Source organism: Prionailurus viverrinus, chromosome B2 (genome assembly GCF_022837055.1).
Source record: "Prionailurus viverrinus isolate Anna chromosome B2, UM_Priviv_1.0, whole genome shotgun sequence".
Classification (NCBI taxonomy): Eukaryota; Metazoa; Chordata; class Mammalia; order Carnivora; family Felidae; genus Prionailurus; species Prionailurus viverrinus.
The window spans coordinates 28,477,065-28,498,665 of record NC_062565.1 but is presented as its reverse complement, the minus strand read 5'-3'; the positions used below and the strand labels follow the sequence as shown (position 1 = coordinate 28,498,665).

The 21,601-nt window shown below is 41.2% G+C and overlaps 1 protein-coding gene across 4 annotated transcripts in view; it reads left to right on the top strand.

The window, feature by feature from the left end:
• DUSP22 (dual specificity phosphatase 22) overlaps nt 1–21,601 on the top strand; it is a 63,751-nt gene that overhangs the window by 587 nt on the left and 41,563 nt on the right. The window contains exons 1-2 of one of the 4 annotated variants that reach the window (XM_047858938.1): nt 82–413; nt 13,910–13,943. In XM_047858938.1, the coding sequence (XP_047714894.1) occupies nt 393–413; nt 13,910–13,943 (55 nt within the window). In that variant the 5' untranslated portion in view covers nt 82–392. The other 3 variants (XM_047858941.1, XM_047858940.1, XM_047858939.1) reach the window with 3 other exon arrangements.

The following is a 21,601-nucleotide window of genomic DNA, read 5'->3' as shown; positions in this document are numbered from 1 at the left end:
GCGGAGCGAGCGGTTGCAGCTGCCGGGAGCCAGACTACAAGTCCCAGGGAGCCGGTCCGGCCAGGGAGGGGCGCTGGGGCGCACAAGGGGCGTGCACTGGCAAAGCAAGACCATTTCCCGGCAAGGGCGCCAGTGCCTCTGCTCTGTTCGTCCGGGAAGTCCGGGTCGGACGAGCGGAAAGCCTTAGAGTCCAGGCCGGCTCCCTGGAGCAAACCCAGTGGCCTGGATGTCCCTGATTATTATTATTGTTGTTTATACTGCGAGCACGAAATTCTTCCCCAGGGCCTCCTCCCCCGCCCGCCCCACCTGCTCCTTCCTCCTCGTGTTGTAATATGCCTTTAGTGAGCCTGCGACCTCATTACCAAGGGTGCTAGAGTTCGCATTCAGCCACCATGGGGAATGGGATGAACAAGGTAACGTGTCTTTCTTTCATTTGTTCTGGTTTTGCTTACACTTTTCAGCCTTCCCCGAGGCTGGTGTTTGCTGGGCAAGGAGAGAGCCCTCGACGAGTGCCCTGCTCTCGCTCCGACCTGTCTGGCCAGGTTCCGTTCCACAGCGACTTCGACACCGGGTGCGCTTTCCCCTGGTGGGAGCGGGAGGGCGGGGCGGCGCGCCTGTCGTGGTGCTCGCGATGTTTTTGTTTTTGAGGTGCCCCCGTCTCCAGCTTCCTGCGGGCTTCTGGGTAAGCAGTCTTCCGCACCTACCCTGCCATCCTGTGTGCTGTGCGACTGAGAGCAAGCCGTGCTCTTTAAAAGCGTTGACACTTGTTCGGCGGAGACCTCAGCTGAGCTCAGAGGGGTTGTGGTTTCTTTTTCTCCCTTCCCCTTCTCTCCCAGAGTCGACTCTTGAAGCATCACCACCCACATTATTAGTAAACTAGAGTAGCTATTTAATTCCTGTTTCTCCCATATTCTTCTTCTTCTTTTTTTCTTCATGTGGACAAAGAAGTTGACAGAGACCTAAGTCCTGAGGTGTTACCTGGCAGGGGAGGGAGTTGTTGAGAAAACAGATTCAGATTTGGTTTATCCTGGATTAATATGGCTTCTGCAGCAAGGGCAACCTGTTTGGCTGTTTGTGCTGATTTTGCCTCACAGAAAATCCGTATTGGTCTCTTCTTTTTGTCTCTGTTCCCCCCCCCCCCCCCACCCTCTCCTCTCCAGTTTCCCCAGAACCCCCTTCTCAGGTTGTGTTTTTCCTGACAATGGAAGATACCAGGTTTTAGCCCTGTAGTTGAGAGTTGCCTGGGGCTCATGTCACCCACAAGGTTAAGGATTTTGTTATCTGGTACTACTGGTTTAAAGGAGAGACTTAGAAAACTTTTAAAAGTCCTCACCAAAGATAAGTACCTCTTCATAGGCCTTTAAATGATCTGCCTCCATTGTATTCCACACACCCACATCTCCACACAGACTCAGCTTTCATAGTTGGTGGGTATAACAATGTGGCTGTCTTTCTTTTCTTTTTTTCTTTGTGCACTGGGGTCAGCAGTGGTTTGGTTCTTTCAGCTAGAGTGTGAAGTGGGATGGGGGAGTATTAGAACTCAAGGTTGGGAAGAAGAGTTCAGTCAGGCATAATCCTGTGTACCCAGTTAAGTTTTTTCACCTGTTTCATGTTTATTGTGTTCTGCAGACACAGTTTATGGAAGAACTGTATGATTTAGGCCTGCATATCTGAGGCTTTTGGTAACCAGAATTGTATTCCTTGTGTGTATGTATGTGTGTGTGTGTGAGTGTGTGTGTGTGTTGGGGGAGGGGGGCAGTGATCAAGATTGGAAACAGACTATTTTTCTCTTGGGTAAATACTTGCATTATGTCCCCATTAGCACTGAAATCCATCAGCACCATGAGCCTTCTGCTTGTTAAATGAAAACAACAATAAAGGTGCTTCCTTAAATTTGTGGTCTCTTTTTGCCTTCCCACTAGTTGTAGTCATACCTTAGCTTTTCTTTAGTTCTTTCTAGTTTTTTCCACTTGACTTCTTCACTCTCCACCTTTTTCAGCATTTAATTTGTAGTATTTTAATATTATAAGTCAAAGAACATAATACCAATAATTGCCTGAATGTTCAAAATTAATTTAAGGCTTTTCAGCAAAAACAGTCATAGTCATGATTTTTATCTTTTGAAGAAGTAATACATTTCTTGTTGATATTATCTTAACCATCTTGTATTGTAAACAGAGCCATTATATCTAACGTGCTGTGCTGTGCTAGTTGTAAGGGCAGAGGGAGAGTATAATGGTAAATGACACAAAGGCTTTTCATAGAACCTTTGGTATAGACCAGCAATTGAACCAACGGAGGTGTTTGCCTCCATTGTCACAAGTGAGTTTCCTATGAAATCCATGGACAGCTTGATTTCCACAAGGCAGGATGCTTTTGGAGGACACAGAGCAGTGAGGAAAAAAGAGGCAGTCAGCTTGGGCAGCTGGGTTCTGAATGAAGTAAACCAACCCTGGCAGTCAGTCAGGGGTTAAGGTGTCAGAACCAGAGGGTCCTCACATCCTACCTATAATGGTAGTACTTTCTTTATCCCACGTTTAGGTGAGTAATTCAGGTTGACCGAGATAAAAACATGCACTTGGAGAAGCATTTAGAGTGGATTTCTCTGACATACTGCTCAGAGAGACTAGATTTTTGTTTGTAATGGGACATTATAGTACTTAAAATTAATAAGACAGTATAGGAGTTTCCATTATAGGTCCTCACCCAAAAGAGTAGGAGGTTCAGACCCTTGAAAGAGCTTTGCATCAACTGGGAATTTTCAAAGACTCTACAGAAACATGACATTTTCATGCAACAGGCTATTTAGTTTAACTCTAATCTCACTATAGATGTTTACTAGATTGATCTTTAGCATCTTAGTGAGGCACTCAGCATTGTAGCTATGAGCCAGACACCTGGCTTTGAGTCCAGGCTCTTCCACTTACCAGCTGGGTGACTTTGGGTAGGTGATTTATCCTCTGTGCACCTCATCTATAAAACAGGGATGAAAACAATAGCACTTCATGGGGTTATGGTGAAGAGCAGATGAGTTGCTCTGTATGGTAAAGTCTCGAAATAGGGCCTGACACACCATAAACTCATTAGTGATTACAGTTTTGGCCAATTCAGAGAATCTATTTGGGAATCGTTTTAGTTGCCTGCCTTTCTCTCCTCCTTTTATGAATCTCAAGCATGAAGGAAAAGAAAAGATGACTTTTCCTATTTTGCAATTAATTTGGAGCTCTGGGGAGCTTTATCAAGTTCTTTTTCAGAGTCTTTAGAACTCACTCGGGATAAACTGCCATCCTAGCACAAAGAAAAGACCTCCACTAACTACCTTCACAATCAATGGAAACTAGGTTCCAAACCTAGCATTAGGAATTTAGTCATGTTACTTAATCTCTCTGATGGTCCATTTCCCACAAAGAGGAAAAGACAGACCTCCCGGGGTTATAGTCAGGGTTAGATTTTATATGCTATAGGCACATGACATGAGGCTCAAAACTAATAGATCACAAATGCTGTGTTCTCTTTCTCTACATCCTCACATCTTTAACTGGCCAGAACACAGAAGCCTCATTCCCTTAAATTGCCTGTGTAATATGCTGTGTCCACCTAACTGAGACATGATGTTTACCACACAAGAGACAGGAATGTATTGATGAGAACATCTTCCATGAGGACATGGAATATAAATAAAAACTGCTATTCTTGGAGCAGTCGTAAGAAAATCTACATTGTTTAGTTCCTAAGTTTTCTTTTGCTTTGCTCTCAGCACAGAGCCTGCTTGGATCCTCTGTCTCCCTCTTTCTCTGTCCCTCCTCCCACTTGCATGCATGCACTCTCTCTTTCTCTCTCTCTCTCTCTCAAAATAAATAAATATATTTTTAAAAGATTTTAAAAAATAAAATGTGGCTAACTGCAAATGAGATGTGATTTAAGTTTAAAATACACACCAGACAGTACAAAAATTGTAAACTATTCTATGAATAATTTTACATATTGGTTACAGAAATAAGTTTGTATGTTGTATATTATAAATATTATGAATATATATTCTGAATATATTTCAGTTAAGTAAAATATATTAAAATTGATTTCATCTGCTTTTTACTTTTTATGTGACTACTAGAAAATTTTAAATAACGTGTGGCTCACATTGTATTTCCATTGGGCCACCACCGTGGTAAAAGACAGAGGGGTAGGGCTATCACAAAGCCTGATTTGGGGTATCTCTACCACTCTGCTGCTTCATGAGTGTGATCTTGAACAAGTCACTTACTGTTTCTGAGCTTCAATTTTTTTTACCTCCTTCAATTCATAGAGACGGTGGTTAGCTTATCTAGTTTTATTTGCTCTAAAACAAATATGATGATACCTCCCCCAGATACTACCAAGATTCTTGAGAGAAGCAAATGAGAATTTATTAGAAGACATTCCTGCAAACTGTAAAGTACAAATATGCACTGCTATCAGTGTTCTTAGATTTGTCCCATTAATCGTTATAGTGATAACATTGGTTTAGGATAGCTGTGTTCTGCTTAGGAAGATAAGGGAGTATAGTTGAGAAAGGAGTTTAGTTCAAGGGGAAAAGATCAAAGACATGAATATGCCTCCTTAAGCATATGGCAGGGTTCCTCAACTTCTACACTATTAACATTTTGGACAGGATCAATTTTTGTTGTGGGGGCTGTCCTATGCATTGTAGGAGGTTTACCAACATTCCAGGCCTTCTACCCACTTGGTGCCAGTTGCCCCCTTCCCCCATTGTGACAACCAAAAATGTCTTCAGGTATTTCCAGGTGTATCCTGGAGGGCAAAATCATCCCCCATTGAGAGCCACGGGCCTAGGCTTCTCCACTCAGAGGAGAAGGTGTGTGTGACTTAGGACTAGATTGTTATCAAAAGGTGTAATAGGGCCTTAAAAGTTGAGAAGCTCTGTTTTTGTATAGTAAGGGGCTGGAAGGTTAGACATCCTTGTACTATGAATGCCACTGTTTCCATGTGACAGCACCTGACTTGGCCACCTTCATAATTTATTCATCTGTTCATCCCCCTGTTCATCATATTATATTATTGAACACCTGCTGTTGTCAAAGCACTGTGCTAGAGCCTGTACTGGGCTTCTTGTCAAAGACAAGAAGACCCTGCCACCTGGCCCTAGGCAGCTTACAAGAGGAGTACCTCTGCAGGAGGTGAATATACCATGTACACAGCTGTACAGATAAAAACTGCTCTATGCTGGTAATCTCTGTCTTTGGTCCTCTGTACTACCTTCTGGATATTTTTTCTTTTTAACATTATATTTTTATTTTGTATTGAAGGAAAGATGCTTAAGGCAATGTTCTAAGTGCATACGAGAGTACTCTCAGTTTCTTCCTTTTGTAAATGCAAACTGGTTAAGTCCATGGCCAAATGGCATTAAGAAAGTGTGTGAAATTTAACCCTTCTGAGAATCCACCAAAACTCTCTCACTTACTCCTGGCTTTGAAACCCAGAAATTTCTGACTTGGGAAGAATTAAGATTCTCCTACCCCCCACGACCTTGTACTGCTGCCTGATCGGGAATTTTATCTCTTAAATCTGTTTGGGTGGTGTTCTTAGACTCCATGGCATCCTGAAGCACTAAGAGAAATGTTTAAAAAATAAACTCAAAATATTTACTGCCTTAGAAGTAGTATTATTTTGTTCATAAGTGCTTTTTTTGTGGCTAAGGATTTGGTTTTATGTATTTCTGTATGGCCAGTGTTAGTATAGTGTGGGTGTGAACAGTATTGATGAAGAGGATCCATTAACCATGGAAAATATTTAGCATGGTCTCAAAGTATTTCTGCAAGAGTCTGCCTTCATTTTCTATTTGCAGACAGTCTTTTATCAGAAAACAAGAATCTTTTTTGACTAGTGTAGTGCCAGAGAGCATCTTCTCTTGCAGTTCATGCTATGCTCCATCACCTTTTATTATCTCTTCATGTGCCAGACTCTGTGGCAGGCTTTTGAGACAGAGTAGGGAACACAATAGAGACCTCCTTCAAGGTCAATCAAAAAAGCAAGCAAATAATAAAATAATTTTAAGTTCTGATAAATAAGATGAAGAAAATAACAGAGTGGTGTGATGAAGGGTGTCAGGGAGTTTAGTGGTCAGGAAAGCTGACCATCTCAGGAGCTGTCATCTCATGGAGTATCTAAATGACAAGGAGCCACCCAGGTGAACAATGGAGGAAGACCATTCTCAGAAGAGGGAAAGAACAATTATTTTCCAGGAGGCCCAAAAATGATTAGGAACAATCTAGTTCTTATTATTTTAGAGTCATAGAACATTCCCAAACTGCATATACACACTTCTTGGTCTATGCTTTTCTTTCCTTCCAGGTGGTAATGATTTTCATGTGCTTTGCGTTCTTGCTTCTGGCTTGAGCTCAGACTTCATGAATTGACTGATTGATCAGCCACTTTGTCCCAGATGAACATTCTGCTCCTCCATGATCTCCTCTACAAGTCATCTTTATGCTGGAAAATGATTGTATTTCATTTTTCTCTTTATCTGTACTTAAGGATTACCAGCAACAAGTGGATGGGTCAAATGTTTTGAGTTTCAAGTTTGAATTACGAAGCTGACTGGAGTAAAAGTTTAAATATTCATGGGGTTTTTATTTTTCTTGAAAACAAAACTGTAATTTCTCTTTCTGCCGATGGCCAGTCGTGTAGCCTTCCTTTATCTTGTTGTGTAATTCTATATGGAAGAAACTAAAGAAACTGGGATTGAGCTATTCACTTTCTATTTACAGCCCTTGAAACACTAGTTTACTCTCCTGGTCTTGAAAATGGAGTTAAAAGTTGACTGAAATAGCTCTGTCACCTCTTTGCATATGTAGAATTTAAGAAACAGAACAGATGAACATGGAGGGGGGTGGGAAAGGAGGCAGACCAGCAAACGGACTCTTAACTCTAGTGAACAAACTGAGGATTGCTGGAAAGGAGGTGGGCAGGGGGATGGGTTAAACAGATGATGGATATTAAGGAGAGCACTTATTGTGATGAGCACCAGGAGTTGTATATAAGTGATGAATCACTAAATTCTACACCTGAAATTAATATTACGCTGTATGTTAACTGAAATTTAAATAAAAACTTGAAAAAATTAAATCATAAAAGTTTAAATGCATGCAAAAAAAGTGCATCTTAAATTATTTTTAGTAAATTGGCTGTTTGATTTTGGTAAATTTAAGCCTTCCTCTGCCAGCACTCTGCTCTGGCATCCCAAAGGGACGCCACTCTCCTCCAACACTGGCCCCTGTGCTTCTCCCTCCCAATATTTAAGGTGGGTTTTTTTTTATATAGTTGATAACAGTTGAAAATTGGGCTGTTTCCCTTAAAACCTGGATGCTGGAATTGGGGGTCCCGCTCTGCATCTTTGTGTGGTCACAAAGCTATGGGGAAGTTTGGGTAAAAAGCAGGCATGGGGCTGTGGCTGAAGACATAGCAACCTGAGTTCGTGAAGGTCTCTCTTGAAGTGCCAGATTTAGGTTTCATGGTGATAGATACTTGGAACCCTGAGAAGGTTTTAATCTGAAGAGTTACATACTCAACTTTGCACCTTAGAGGGGAGTTTGAGGATTCCTTTTGAGGGACAAGTCCAGAGGTAGGGAGATCTTTAGGCGGCTGTTACAATAAGCTAGAGGAAGCTGAACAAATGTACTAATCAGAAGTTTCAAGAGGAGCAAATAAATTGGGGAGCTATTAAGGAGTAGAAGTAAGTGTTTAATGGGGTGCTAATAGAGTCCAGAGAAGGGAGGAATCTCTTGTCAGAGTGATCTCTAACTGATTCTGGGAGTGCCAATGGTGCTGCTGTTTACAGGGTGGATAGGACTTTGCTAGTCTGTGACTTGCCTGAAGGTCTGTGCAGCTCATTTGCATTTGTGCATTTTGTCTGGGTTGAAAGGCCTACATCAGGGGCTGTGGTTGTAAGCAACACAAGCCAAATGTGGTTGCTTTGGGTATAATAGGTAGGATGGCCAGGAAGGCTGGAGAACCAAATTAAGGCTACCCTGCCAGAAGCAGATCCTAGAACTTGTCTGGGGAGAGCATTTCTGGGGCTACCCAAAGATACTGCTGCTGCTATTGTTAGGCTCCAGATGTGCTACCAGCCCTGCTGCCCCTAGTGTAGGAGAGAATGCTCTGGGTTATCTCTGGTTTCCAGTCTGGAGCAGATGTGGAGACCTCTTGCACTTAGGTCACATTTCCATGTCACAGCAGCAAAGACAAATGAAAGTAGATATCTGGGTATTTGCAGCTTCTGTAGTAAAAGCTAGGCTGTGCTTCCCACCACTCTAAAGTGGGTGGTGGGGGGGATTCCTCAAACCTAAGAAAGGGCTTCCGTGGCTAAGAAACCAATAAAATAAAATAATTGTCCATTACAGTGTTTATATTTTTTTAAGTATAGCCAAGGGGGATGAGGGACCCCAAATAGTGGGGACTATTTCTCTGTTTAAAGAGAATATTGAGAACAAAGAAATGTGACATTGTAAGGCAGGACCAGTAAGGGGTAATAGGAAAATGGGGGTTACTTGACTTGGCTGCATATTAGAGAGAAATAGGGAAGATCCTTCAGGGGTAAGTTGGAACCATCCTGTGGAAGCCAAGTTGAAATTTTCAGTTAAAATTCACTTTTGGAATAGAAATACCACATGAGCCAAGAATTCTACTATTGGGTATTTATCCAAAGAAAATGAAGACACTAATATGAAAAGATATATGCACTCCTATGTTTACTGAAGTATTAGTCACAGTAGCCAAGATATGGAAGCAACCCAAGAGTCATAATAGACAAGTGGATAAAGATGATGTGAGATCTATCTATCTCATGGAATATTACTCAGCCATAAAAAGGGATAAGATCTTGCCATTTGCAACAGCATGGATGGACTTAGAGGGTATTTTGCCAGTTAAAATAAGTCAGAGAAAGACAAATACCATACGATTTCACTTATATGTGGAATCTAAAAAGCAAAACAAGTGAATAAGCAAACCAAAAGCAGAATCACACCTATAAATACAGAGAAAACACTGGTGGATGTCAGAGGGGAGGTGGTGGGGGGGATGGGCAAAATGGGTGAAGGGGGGTGGGGAGTACAGGTTTCCAGTTATGGAATGTGTAAGTCATGGGGATGAAAGGTACAGCATAGGCAGTATAGTCAAGGGTATTGTAATGGTGTCATATGGTGACAGATGTTAGTTACACTTGTGAGTGTAGTATAATGTATAGAATTGCCAAATCACTATTTTATACACATGAAACTAATGTTACAGTGTGTATCAACTATAATCAAATAAACATATTTTAAAAAATAAAAATAAAATTCAGTTTTGGCTTTCTTTTTCTAGAAAATAAAGAGTTTGCTATGAAACATCTAGAAAATGACCCAGTGAGAATATGACATTTAAAAATTAATTTGATGGGACAGAGAAGTTAGTTCAATGGATACTACTCTAGCCCATATATGAACTGAGGCTCTGATCTGGGGTGGTGGCTTTGGGCCAAGGAGCCAGGACTGTTCTGGGAATTTGTAACTCACTGGGGAGAGAGAGGCATTAAGGAAGAGAGAGGGAGGTACTGGGGTGGGAGTAGCCTCCAGGTTTTCACTCTGGGTGACTGGGAGAAAGTGACATCATCAGGAGACTTGAATTGATAATGTGGGTGGGAAGATAATGTTTGGTTTTAGATAGCCTTGCAAGGAGTGGAAGCCAGACTGGCGTTGGCTTCTAAAGGATGGATTTAGGAATCATAAAACTGGGGCACTTGGGTGGCCCAGTCAGTTAAGAATCTGACTCTTGATTTCGGCTCAGAGCGTGATCTTGCAGTTTGTGGGTTTGAGCTCCACATTGGGCTCTGTGCTGACAGTGCAGAGCCAGCTTGGGATTCTTTCTCTGCCTGTCTCTCTGCCCTCTCCTGATTGTGCTCTCTCTCTCTCAAAATAAATAAACTTAAAAAAAGGCCATCATAAAAGCATGGCTCTTAGAGCAAGGAAGAGAGGTGATCTCAAGTTCTTGCTTTATTTTATTTAAAAAATAATATGAAACATTTATTTTAGAAGAGAAAGTAGTAGAAGTACAAAAAAGAAAAGAAAAACTGGGCCATAATCTTTTCCCCAAATAACCCCTCTTGAGTTAAAAGAGTAGGGGCACCTGGGTGGCTCAGTCAGTTAAGTGTCCAACTCTTGATTTTGGCTGAGGTCGTGATCTCATGGTTCATGGGATGGAACCCCATGTTTGGGTTGTGCTGTTAGCACAGAGCCTGCTTGGGATTCTCTGCCTCTCTCTCTGCTCCTCCTCTGCACATGCTCATGTGTGCTCTCTCTCTCTCTCTCACTCTCTCAAAATAAATACACTTAAAAAGAAAAGTAAATTGAAGTAATGCTCGCATGAAGTTAGACCATCCAAACCATATAGAAAAGTGCAAACAGCAATACAAAGTGGCCCTACCTGGACCCTCCCCACAGTCCCCAGTGTTCCCTTTACAGAGGTAAACATGATAATGAATACATTGACTACATATACAACTTTACCTTTCCTGTATTTTTATCATGACATTTCCAAGATATGTTAAATAAAAATATATGAAAAGATATTGCTAATGGCTACACACATCTTAATCATTTTAGTGGTACTTAATCTAGAGCCCTGAAAGCTTTCCATGGCTGTCTGTGTCTGCTGCATGCAGCCTGGTCCACAATCTGGACCACAGCCTCCTGTTCTTCCTTCTGTGTCTCTCCCTCCCTCATGTTCTCTCCTGGTGGATATTGGCCTTCTTTCTCTCTACTGGCAGTTTCCGTTGCTCCCCTGCCTGTCCTTCCCTCTCTCCTGGCCCACTACCCTTGAACTGCAGGTCTCCTAAGTGTTGCTGCCTCCTGGAAATCTTTGGCGATCCCAGAGTGGTCAAGTCACCTCCTCTTTCCCTAGACAAGGAGTTCCACAAGGGAAGTAGGCCTTTGGCAGTGCCATGTCTCTCTCCATCACCCCTATATCCTGAGTGCTAAGCGTGCTGCCCACGTGTGACCAGAAATCAGTAAACCATTCATCTGCTGTTATATGTTCTGTGATTTTTGGCAAATACACATGCTTATATTATAGTTCATTATAGTTGTCCATTTTATGAATCTGGAGCCATTTGTGGTCAATGTTATAAAAGAAAAATTATTCTGACACTTATTAAAAGTGGTAAAGAAGACCTTATTTGATGCTATTGAAATAGGGGGAGGTACTATTGCAAGTGACAGAACTCAACTCCCAATACAACAGGAAAAAGTGGGGATTTCTAGCCAACAGGCAAGTTGAGGGAAGGATGGAAAATTACTGAAAAGAACTTGATTAGGTATAAAAGGTATGAAATGAGCTTGACTGGATATCAAGAGTGGGAGGATTCTTACTAAACAGGCTTAGCAGGATTCTTTGCCAAAACTGGCAGGCCACAGATGAGGCCTAGTCAAGAGGAAGGCTCAAAGGAGCCTAACTGAAGTTTGGTCAAGGAGGAAGTCATTGGTACTATCAGCCAAGAGAGCCATGTGACGATTATACCCTTTAGTATCTAATGTTACCTCCTAATAAAGATAGAGACCCTGTACAACAGGAGATTGCATATGAAAAAGCTCTATGCAGCCAAGATCTGCCAGAGACTATCAGTTTGATCTATCTCTAAGATGAACTTGTATTGTTCTTATATTTTAAAATAGGAATAATGCAGTATTTTCTCCACCCTTCCTCCCAGGAGAATCCCAAAGACTGATAATGTTTCAAGAAAGACCTGTGAGATGTTTTAGCTCCTTGGCAATGGATGCTGGTGTTTTCCTCTGAGATACTGTTTCACATGTTCCTGGTTACAGATCTAACCTGGCTTGCCTCAGTGCTGTGACTTCAGTCATGAATATAACTGACCTCTCAGTCCCCAAGGGAACTCTCCAAACTCAGTGAGCCATGGTGATCACACATCCCCATGCCCTGATCACTTCTGGGTCTTGCCTGTTGTCCTGGAGTGCTATTGATCCTTGAACAACACAAGTTTGAAATACAAGGGTCAACTTGTACAAGGATTTTTTTTTTTACAGTACTGTAAATGTATTTCCTCTTCCTTATTATTTTCTCAACATTTTCTTTCCTTTAGCTTACTTTATTGTAAGAATACAGTTTAATATACGTATAACATGCAAAATATGCATTTATAGGCTATTGGTCAGGCTCCCAGTCAAAAGTAGGCTAAATTAGTAGTTAAGTTTTGGATAAGCCAAAAGTTATTCATGGATTTTCAACTTTGTGGATGGTGTTGATGCCCAATATCTTCATTGTTCAAGGGTCAGCTATAGTAATAAATCATTTTTTCCTTCTCACAAGTATCCCTATTTGGTCGCTATGTTCTGTGGCCCCTCAGCTTGGCAACCTCTGTACCCCAGCACAGAAGCTAACCCTAGACCTGTATTGCTGTGTTCCAGCAGGCTGCCTTGACAGTGACACAGTACCTTCTGCCTGCAGTAACTTGCACAGATGCTATCAATTTTTAGCAAGGTAGCTGGTTGTCAGGAAGATGCTCAAAGAAATCCATGCATGTGAAGAATATTACTACATGCTGCTTTCAGCTTTCTTGGTGGGAGTGGATAAAAATAGGGAGTGTGAAGCAAATGGAGCTGAGGGGTGGTGGAGCGAATGGAGCTAGGGTGTGGGGTGGTAGTACTGACAGGAGGGTGTCACCAGGGCACCAAGGATCTGCAGTGGCCAGTATTCTGTATGCATTTGAAAATCATGTCAGCTTCCAAAAGCAGTGTCTGTATTTGGATTTCAAACTCTTCATACAAAGTAATGCCAGATAAGAATTAGCTTTGTATTTTGCAAAGTGGGGAGTTGCATGTGAAAAACCCTGCCCTGGTTCTTATCTCAGATTTACTGAATCATTCTATATGGCAGCTGGGGCTGGGGCTTGTTCATAAATCTGAATTTTTAACATCTTCTGGTGATTCTGATGGATTGTCTTGTTTGAGAACCACTGCCTTAGGAGAAGTAGACATTTTGGAGCAAACGTATGCTTTTATTAACCTGTGCATTTATTTCTAAATGCACAGTTGATTCATTCATTTAGTAGTTCTTTATTGAATAGTAATCATGAACCAAGCCCTGGGCCAGAAGCTAGATGTACAGCAGTGAGTGAGAGGATGTGTTTGCTGTCCAAAGAGCTTTCTAGCCTAGCAGAGGAGACAGACCTTTATCTAGCAATACCCTGTGACATCATCACTATAAGGGGAATACCAAGGACTGTGGGTGCTGAAACTGGGGCCTACCCCAGACTCTGGACTCAGGAAAGGCCTCCCCAGGGTGTGAGTCCGAGCTGAGACCTGAGGGATGAGGAGAGTAGGAGTATAGCTTCCAGACTTGGAAAGAGCATGCACCAAGATCTCAGCAAAGGGAGGTTTTCTGGAGCTATGAGATAAGTTGGGGGGGGGGGGCGTATTTATGGTGTTATGAGAAAAGGAGGAGTAGAGGGGGAAGGGTAGGGAGGAGTGGTAGACGGCTTGGATTTGGGCCCCTTTGGTTTGGGGCTGTACTCTCAGAATGCTAAGGAGCATTGCAGGGCTTAAGTGAGGGAGAACATGCAGCTCTCTGTGAGGATCTGTGGGGGGATCCTGGTCTTTAAAGTCCCATGAGCTGATGGGTACCAACATGCAGCTATTCACAAGCTATTTGAGCAGGCTTTCTAGTGGCTGTGGGCAGGGTCAGAGCCCTGGAAACAAGGATGCCCAGTCATCTATGCTGTCCATATAGGAAGGTGCTGGGAAGTGGGCATGGGAGGCAACAGGCCTGGGCTGTGCTCCCACTGCTGTGGTGAGGGCCCAGCCTCTGTGTGCTTCAAGTCTGTAACACTCACATTTGATCTGTGTCTCTCTCTTAGATCCTGCCTGGCCTATACATTGGCAACTTCAAAGGTGAGTTATCTTTTATTATTGTGGTAACATACACATAATATAAAATGTGCCGTTTATACCATTTTTAAGTATAGACTTCAGGTGACATTAAGTACATTCATATTGCTCTGCAACCATCCATTTCCAGAACTCTTTTCATCTTCCCAAACTGAAACTCTGTGCCCATTAGGCACTATTTCCCCCACCCTCAGCCCCATAGAAACCACCATTCTACTTTTTGTCTCTTTGAATTGTACTGCTTTAGTGTTTGCAGTGTTTGTCCTTTTGTGTCTGGTTTATTTCACTGATCATAATGTTGATTCATATGGTAATATGTGTCAGAATTTATTTCCTCTTTAAGGCTACATATACCTATATAGCCTTAAAAAAATATATATATGTATACATATGTATATATATTTTTTATGTATACATATATGTGTACATATGTATATATGTATACATATATATACATATATGTATATATATGTGTATATGTATGTGTGTGTGTGTGTGTGTGTGTGTGTGTGTGTGTATATATATATATATATATATATATATATATATATTACCTTTCATCTATTGATGGACATTTTGGGCTGCTTCCACCAAAGGTGAGTTTATTTCTTAAAAGATCAGCTTGAAGCTTCTCAAGCATGATTGAGTGAAGGTGTCGACTCAGTTTATACAAAATCTGATCTGCACATAGCCACCACTTTTGTCCAGGCCCCTTGCTGGGACCTCATACTTGTGCTCAACCCCTTAACCAATGGCTGACAGAGTGGTATGGGGCCACATAGGTTCCAACTTACCTTTGATCTTCATTTTAATTCTGCATGCTTGCTGGAACATTATTATCAAAAGAAGATGGCTAAAAGGCACATTTAGCAGCCATGTAACTTATCTATAATCTTTTATCACTTTTGTTTTCTGGTTATTGTTAATACATTTTCAGAAACCTGGGAAAAATAAGTGGTAATTTTATCTCTGGTAGATTATCCTCTTCTTGTGTTGACTTTTCTTCTTACATATTTCTCTGCATCTTGTTCTATGTGTATTGATTCACTCTTAGCTACTGACTTTTTTTATTTGTAGCTCATCTGTCTCAAAATGCTCTTCAGCAGTAGAAGGGTGAACAGGCTTTTGTTAGTTTCCAGGGAGGGGCCTAGTTCCCCTTCCATGTGATGTTCTGAGTGTGTTTAAGTGAAGACACTGGTTCCTTACCACTGGAGATATGTATACTTAATAGAATGGAGTAGACCTAGGAAACTTGCAAAAACAAGCCTGCCTGTTGGAGAGAGCCTAACCTCCTTAGAGGGCTCTGCATTTCCTCCCTCCTGGAGCAAACCAGAATACATTCCTGTCTGTTTTGAAGTTGTTGCTTAAATTTGAGTTCAAGTTCAAAATGACTGTAAAAACAATCTTTTTTCCCCCCAATATATTTTAAATTACTTTAATGTCATAGGAAATTAACCATTAAGATAATTACTGAAAATATGCATAAAGGAACACCTATCTTTCATAGCCATATGATGACTATATCCACAAATCACTTAACTGTGAGATCCCATTACTGTATATCTATTTCCCTGTGAATCTGTATCAGGTTTTCTCCCCCCAAACAATTCTGCACTAGTAAAAAAAATGCTATAGCATGCTATATTTACTCACCAAAACCATCAAAAAAGACTTAGCTCTGTAAAGTAAATCTTGCTAAAGTGGTACATGAGAAACCAATAAAACACACATAGGGACAGCCCAGAAAATTTTAGGTTCTGTACCCACTGATTAATAAAAATGCCTCAGGAGAAACCACATTGAATGAGAAAATGCATCATGCTGCTCTTTTTTAATTCTCTGCATAATGTTTATTTCCTTCTCTTCTCCTGCCAACCACCCCTTTTGGCTCCTAGTGCTGTTAATTGACCTCAAAGAGAATTGAGCATAGGGAGCTGACAGCTGCTAATTGCTACTAGAACATTTTAAAAATAGTACTGGAGTTCCTAAATTAGTAAGCTTTGTAGTTCTGAAAAAGCAGCAAGTACTTTGTGGTAGGTAGGCGGTAGTACTGGAATACATTAAGAAGCAACTATCTTTTGGGGTTACTTAGGGAGTTATTAATTACTTTCATAAAGAGAGGGGAATGTCTTTGTGTTTGAGAACAGAATTTAGGATAAATTCTTAGAAGTAGAATTGCTATGTGAAAGTGTTTATAAATTACAAATTGTAATGAATACCAACCCAATTAAGTATGTCTATCAACAGTTTATGATATTTTTATCCTTATTCATAGTAGGTTACTTTCTTCTAGAAGGTCATGGGCGCATAATTACAGGGAACATTTAAAACTCTTTGTACTATGGGGTGCCTGGGTGGCTCAGTCGTTTGAGCATAAGACTTCGGCTCAGGTCATGATCTCATGGTCCCTGAGTTTGGGCCCCACCTTGGGCTCTGCACTGACAGCTTGGAGCCTGGACCCTGCTTCAGATTCTGTGTCTCCCTCTCTCTCTGCCCCTCCCCCATTCATGCTCACACACACTCTCTCTCTCTCTCTCTCTCTCTCTCTGTTAAAAATAAATAAACATTAAAAAAAATTTAAGCTCTTTGTACTAAAATCTATACCTATTTTCTAAGTATTCAGTGTCACGGGAATCCCTCACAGTTCCTGGATTCTTGCTGTGGGTTTTACCCATTAGAGATGTCTACACCGGCCCATACCGCTCCTGTTCAGATGGTTGATATTTTTTCATTGTCTTCGTTTATTCTGAACGAATACATTGTGGCCGTTTTTTATTCACTCATTAATTCACCAAACATTTATTTAACACTTACCAAGTGTAAGGCTTATCTAAAACAAAGGAATAATGATACAGTGAATGGACAAGAGGTTGGAAGGAAGTGTTGCTCTCCATACAGTTGCCTGTGAATTCAGTAATTTCATAAACATTTTGCAAGTACCTAATGTGTGTGGCACTGTGCTGGGAGTCTGACGTGAATGTACATTTTGGTCCTCAGTGGTTCAAAGTCAAGAGGAGCAGGTACAGAACAGGGGAGCAGGTCCTACCATGGAGAGAAGCTGTGAGGCAGTCTGCCTTGGAATCTGGTTACCCCCCACCGCACACGAGCCAGATGTTACCCTGACACATTACACAGCCTAGACACCAAGGGGGCTGTGATAAGGATGAACTAGACAGTGCAGCTGATACACTCCATTCAGTGTCTGGCACATAACTGGTCAGCAAGTGTCAGGCTATTCTTGCCCTCTCTATCTGTGGAATAGGAACCATACACTTATTTCAGGATGTTGTGGAAAGGAGAAAGAGCTCATACAGCACCGATGCCATGGTAGGTGCACAGTAGGCATTGATCATTGTTAGCTAGTAAGGGTGGAAGACCAAGGTGAAAGGATCATGTCTGCTCCTGGAAAGTGAATCCAGCTGTCATAGGTGCTTTAGTATGATGTCTCATTTGTCATGTTCTTCTCTTTTTAAACTACAAATAACACATGCCTACTGTAACACAACAACCAATACAAAAATGTAGAAAGAAAAATTAATGGAATTTTTTTTTTTTGCCTTTCTGAGAGATCTTCATTGTTTTACAGCATGGATTGGCACTGCTACTCAGGCCTTGGTTCTAATGACTGTGGTCTCTTCAATCCAATCATTGAATGGTCTCCTGTCCTGGCTCCTTCCTCCCCTCCTTCACTCCCCCATCTCTTTTGCCTCTCTTCCTTTCCTTACCTTTCCTTCCTTCCTTCCTTCCTTCCTTCCTTCCTTCCTTCCAGTGTGATCCTTTACATGTCACCCAGAAACTTCCTCCTTTTTCTTTTTTAACTTTGCAATGAATCACAAATGGTTTTCCAACACCTGGTGATTTTTCTACCTAGAGAAAAACCCACAAACCAACCCAGCTTCTGGAGTCTGGTCTTCGATGAGGTTCTCTCAGTTGAGGTGTCTTTGCTGAAAGCTGACTCTGCCTAGAAGCTAAGAGGGAAGGCAGGAGTGGAAGCTTGACGAGGAGCTCCAGGACAAGAGGCTAGGGTTATCTGCTGCTTCACAATTTGGCAGATCCCAAAGTGGATGTGAACTGACAGAGGACATGTCCTTGTTTGAAGGTGTCCACAAACTTCTAGAAATGTGGGAAATAAGCTCACACCTTATGTGTGTGCTGGTTATGTACATCGAGACATGCTTGAGGTCTCAGAGCCTTTGTTCTGCGTCTGCCAGTGAGAGTGGCCATGGTTCCCAGTGGTAGTTCCCCAGTTGTTCAGATAAGGCTGACCTGGTGAACACTGATCTTTGGTGTAATCTGCTGTTAACTGAGCCTAAGAGAATCAGATGGTGAGTGATGAGCATCAGGTGGTAGAGCAAGAGCTAGAATTCAGATGTCTTCGAAATAAGCATGTATTTGGAAACATTCAGTGGTAATGGAGATTGAAGCCCATACTGCGGCCTTGAAACTTAATCTGGTCCTAATGATAATAATAATGATGGCAATGATGACATTTACTACATGTCAGCCAAACACTATTCTAAGCATATCATTTAGTATTTCCAGCAGCCCTTTGAGGTGGTACTCTAACCATTTTCCCACTTTAAAGGTGACAAAAGTGAGGCATAGAAAAACTTGCCCAAGGTCAACACCAATAAATGTTAGAGCCCACATTTAGTAAAGAAGGGAATAGGTAGGAACTGCCCCATTTTGGCCCTCAGCCCAGGTTGGAAATGTATCCACTTAAAAGTTGAACTCACTAACAGCTAATTTATAACTCTAGAAGTTATTGTGACATACAATAATTTGTATTCATTAAATTTCATTTATGAAATTCATTCAATTTCATTAATGAATCATTCATTCATTAAATGAATTGAATTCATTAAATTTCACAGTGGGAAGTAGAACTACAAAACAGATCAGAATCACTTACCCACCACTGAGCAGATTCTCAACTTGGAAGGCAAAAGGTGTTTGGGAAATGACTCAGAACATGGCTTGGGGATCAGGGTCAGAGCAGAGGGAATTGGGCCCTTTTAAAACAGAGACCTTCGCTCTCCTCTTCGCTCACTCATCCTGCATGACCATGCTTTTGAGTCCACAAATCAGTGTAGCAGGTACTCTGAGTATTGGAAAGGCATTATCAAAGAAGTTCTTTCCTGCCAAATATCTGTTTCTCTAGAGTGCTTGTGATAATGGTGTTATTTTCTAGTGCTTCTTCCAATATATTTTTGTTAATTTTTAAATAAAATCAAAGACAATTAGAGACAATTCTGCTTGACTTTGATGGACTAGCTTATTTCCCATGGCCACTCTGGCCTTTTTCACATCTTAGGACTGGTTACCCCTGTTCATCTTCTGTATCAGTATAAGATCTAGAGCACTAATTCCCCTTCCTTAAGGAAGCATGTGGCTGCCACTTTACCTTTTGAAGACAGCATCTTTCAGGAATCCACATGTTCCCTTAGCAAGGTCTTACCAGTGATAGATGGGATCTTCTGCTGAGGGAATGTGTAACGGCAAAGGAGAAAGATCAGGTAGGTGTTTCTATTTCAGTGCTCCCACTATGTAAAAATGACATTTGCTTCTTCTGAAGTCCACATGAAGCCTCAGGGGGGTAAACAGAAGCAGGTAGCAAGAGTGGGCAAGAGTCCAGGGGTCAGGGGAGATGTTGAGAGAGAGAGGAAAAGAACATAGCTGTTCTACCAATGAAGGATTGACTGTTTTACTTATTAATGTAATTTATGTTGAATTTTGTGAGTAGTGTTTTTTTTAAGTTTTCTTTTCCTGATTATAAAAGTAATGTAGGCTCATCAGTCAAAATAAAATAAAAACTTTCAAAATCCAAATGTGATAGAAATATGTTAAATAGAGTGAAAACTTCCCCAAACTCTACATCCCAGGGTAACCATGGTCAGTGTATATTCTTCTAGATTTTTTTCCATGGGAATTCTAACTTGTAATCATCCAGTTGGCATTATTAATGCTATTGCATTAATAATGTTACATTTGTGATTGCAAGTGGCTGTGAGTTGTTTTCTGGCTTAGAAATGGCATTAAAATGGCATGCTACAGTGGGGAAGGGACATCATTGGCACCAAGTCATAGCTCACTCCCTGGAGGCCCTGCAAAGCTCCATATGTACGGGCACACAGTCTTCTGGGGTTCTTATTCAGATGCATGTTCTGATCATGTAGTTAGGTAGTGGGCCTGGGAGTCTGCATTTCCAGCAGGTTCCCAGGTGATGCCATGCTGCTGCTTGACAGACTCTGGTTTGAGCAGCAAAGGACTAAGTTCCACTCTTTTGATTTTGTGCCCAAGGAGAGCTGGTGTGAAACTTCATATGCATGTGAGTGGGCTGATAACCCCATGGTCATGTCTTACAGCTGCATTCACAGCTTGTTACCACAGTGCCTATGGTTGTAAGTAGTCATCCAGAACCATCAATAATTTGTAGTCCTAAAGAGTAAGAGTTCCGATGTCATCATCCAAAAGTATTGGTTAGGCACTTTATGTACTCTCAAATAGTTAGAGCATGTGCTTATGGAATAAGGTAATCCCAGAGTGGTGTATCAGTACAGACGGCACTATAATAAAACAGAAAGGAGCACAAAACAAAAGGAACATTATTGTCTAAGAGTTGCTTCTCCTTTCTTTAGAGCCCAACAATCTGTTGTCTCATATGTGGTGTCAAGTGGTTCTCTGTATTCAAAACAGCATACTTTTATTACCAAACCACATTTTTTGTTTATTTTAATTTGTGTTATAAAAGTATATTTATGAGGTAATGAAAATGTTTTAAAGTTAGATTGCAGAGGCACCTGGGTGGCTTGGTTGGTTAAGTGTCCGACTCTTGATTTTGGCTCAGGTCATGACCTCATAGCTTATGAGTTTGAGCCCTGCATCAGGCTCTGTGTCATCAGTGAGGAGCCTGCTTGGGATTCTCTCTCTCCCTCTTTGCCCCTCCCCTGCTCTTATTCACTTTCTCTCAAAACAAAGAAATAAACTTTAAAAAAATGTCTAAAAAAAGTTAGATTGCAGTGATGGTTCAAAAACTCTGAATATACTAAAAACCATTGAATCATATACTTTAAAAGGGTGAATTTGTAGCATGTAAATTATCTCAAGGAAAGCTATTTTTTAAAAAAGGAAAAAGTATATTTAAACAAATATTTAAAATTCAAAGTCTGGGCAGAATCAGAATCCAGAAGATCCTGCCCTAGAGTGTCAGGAGGCTGCTTTGAAGCACTCCACCAGCTGCTCTGTATTGTCCCACCCTGTATTGTCCCACCTTATCTGGGCTCTTCTGTGAGCACCCAAAGCTCTAGCTTGATCTTGCTTTACCACTTGGCTAAAACATACATACTGGTGGTGATTGGAAAAATTGCATGTTGGTGAGAATGTGGAAGCTGACTGCCAGTGAGATCCTAAATGATTCTAGTTCCTATTTAATTCAAACTCACTGATGCCAAAACTTGCGATAGTTGGGGGCAGAGTGGGGGATGGTGTTTGGAATTGAATCCTCCTATGTTTGGTGTAGATGGCTGCTGTGTAAATCTGAATTTGAAACTGGAGATGGTTGATTGATGAAGAAAACCTTAAAACCAGCATTTTAGTATTACTTTTAAAGAATTCTTTTCTGACTTTATAAAGTGGTGCATGTTTATGAAAGTGCAAAATGT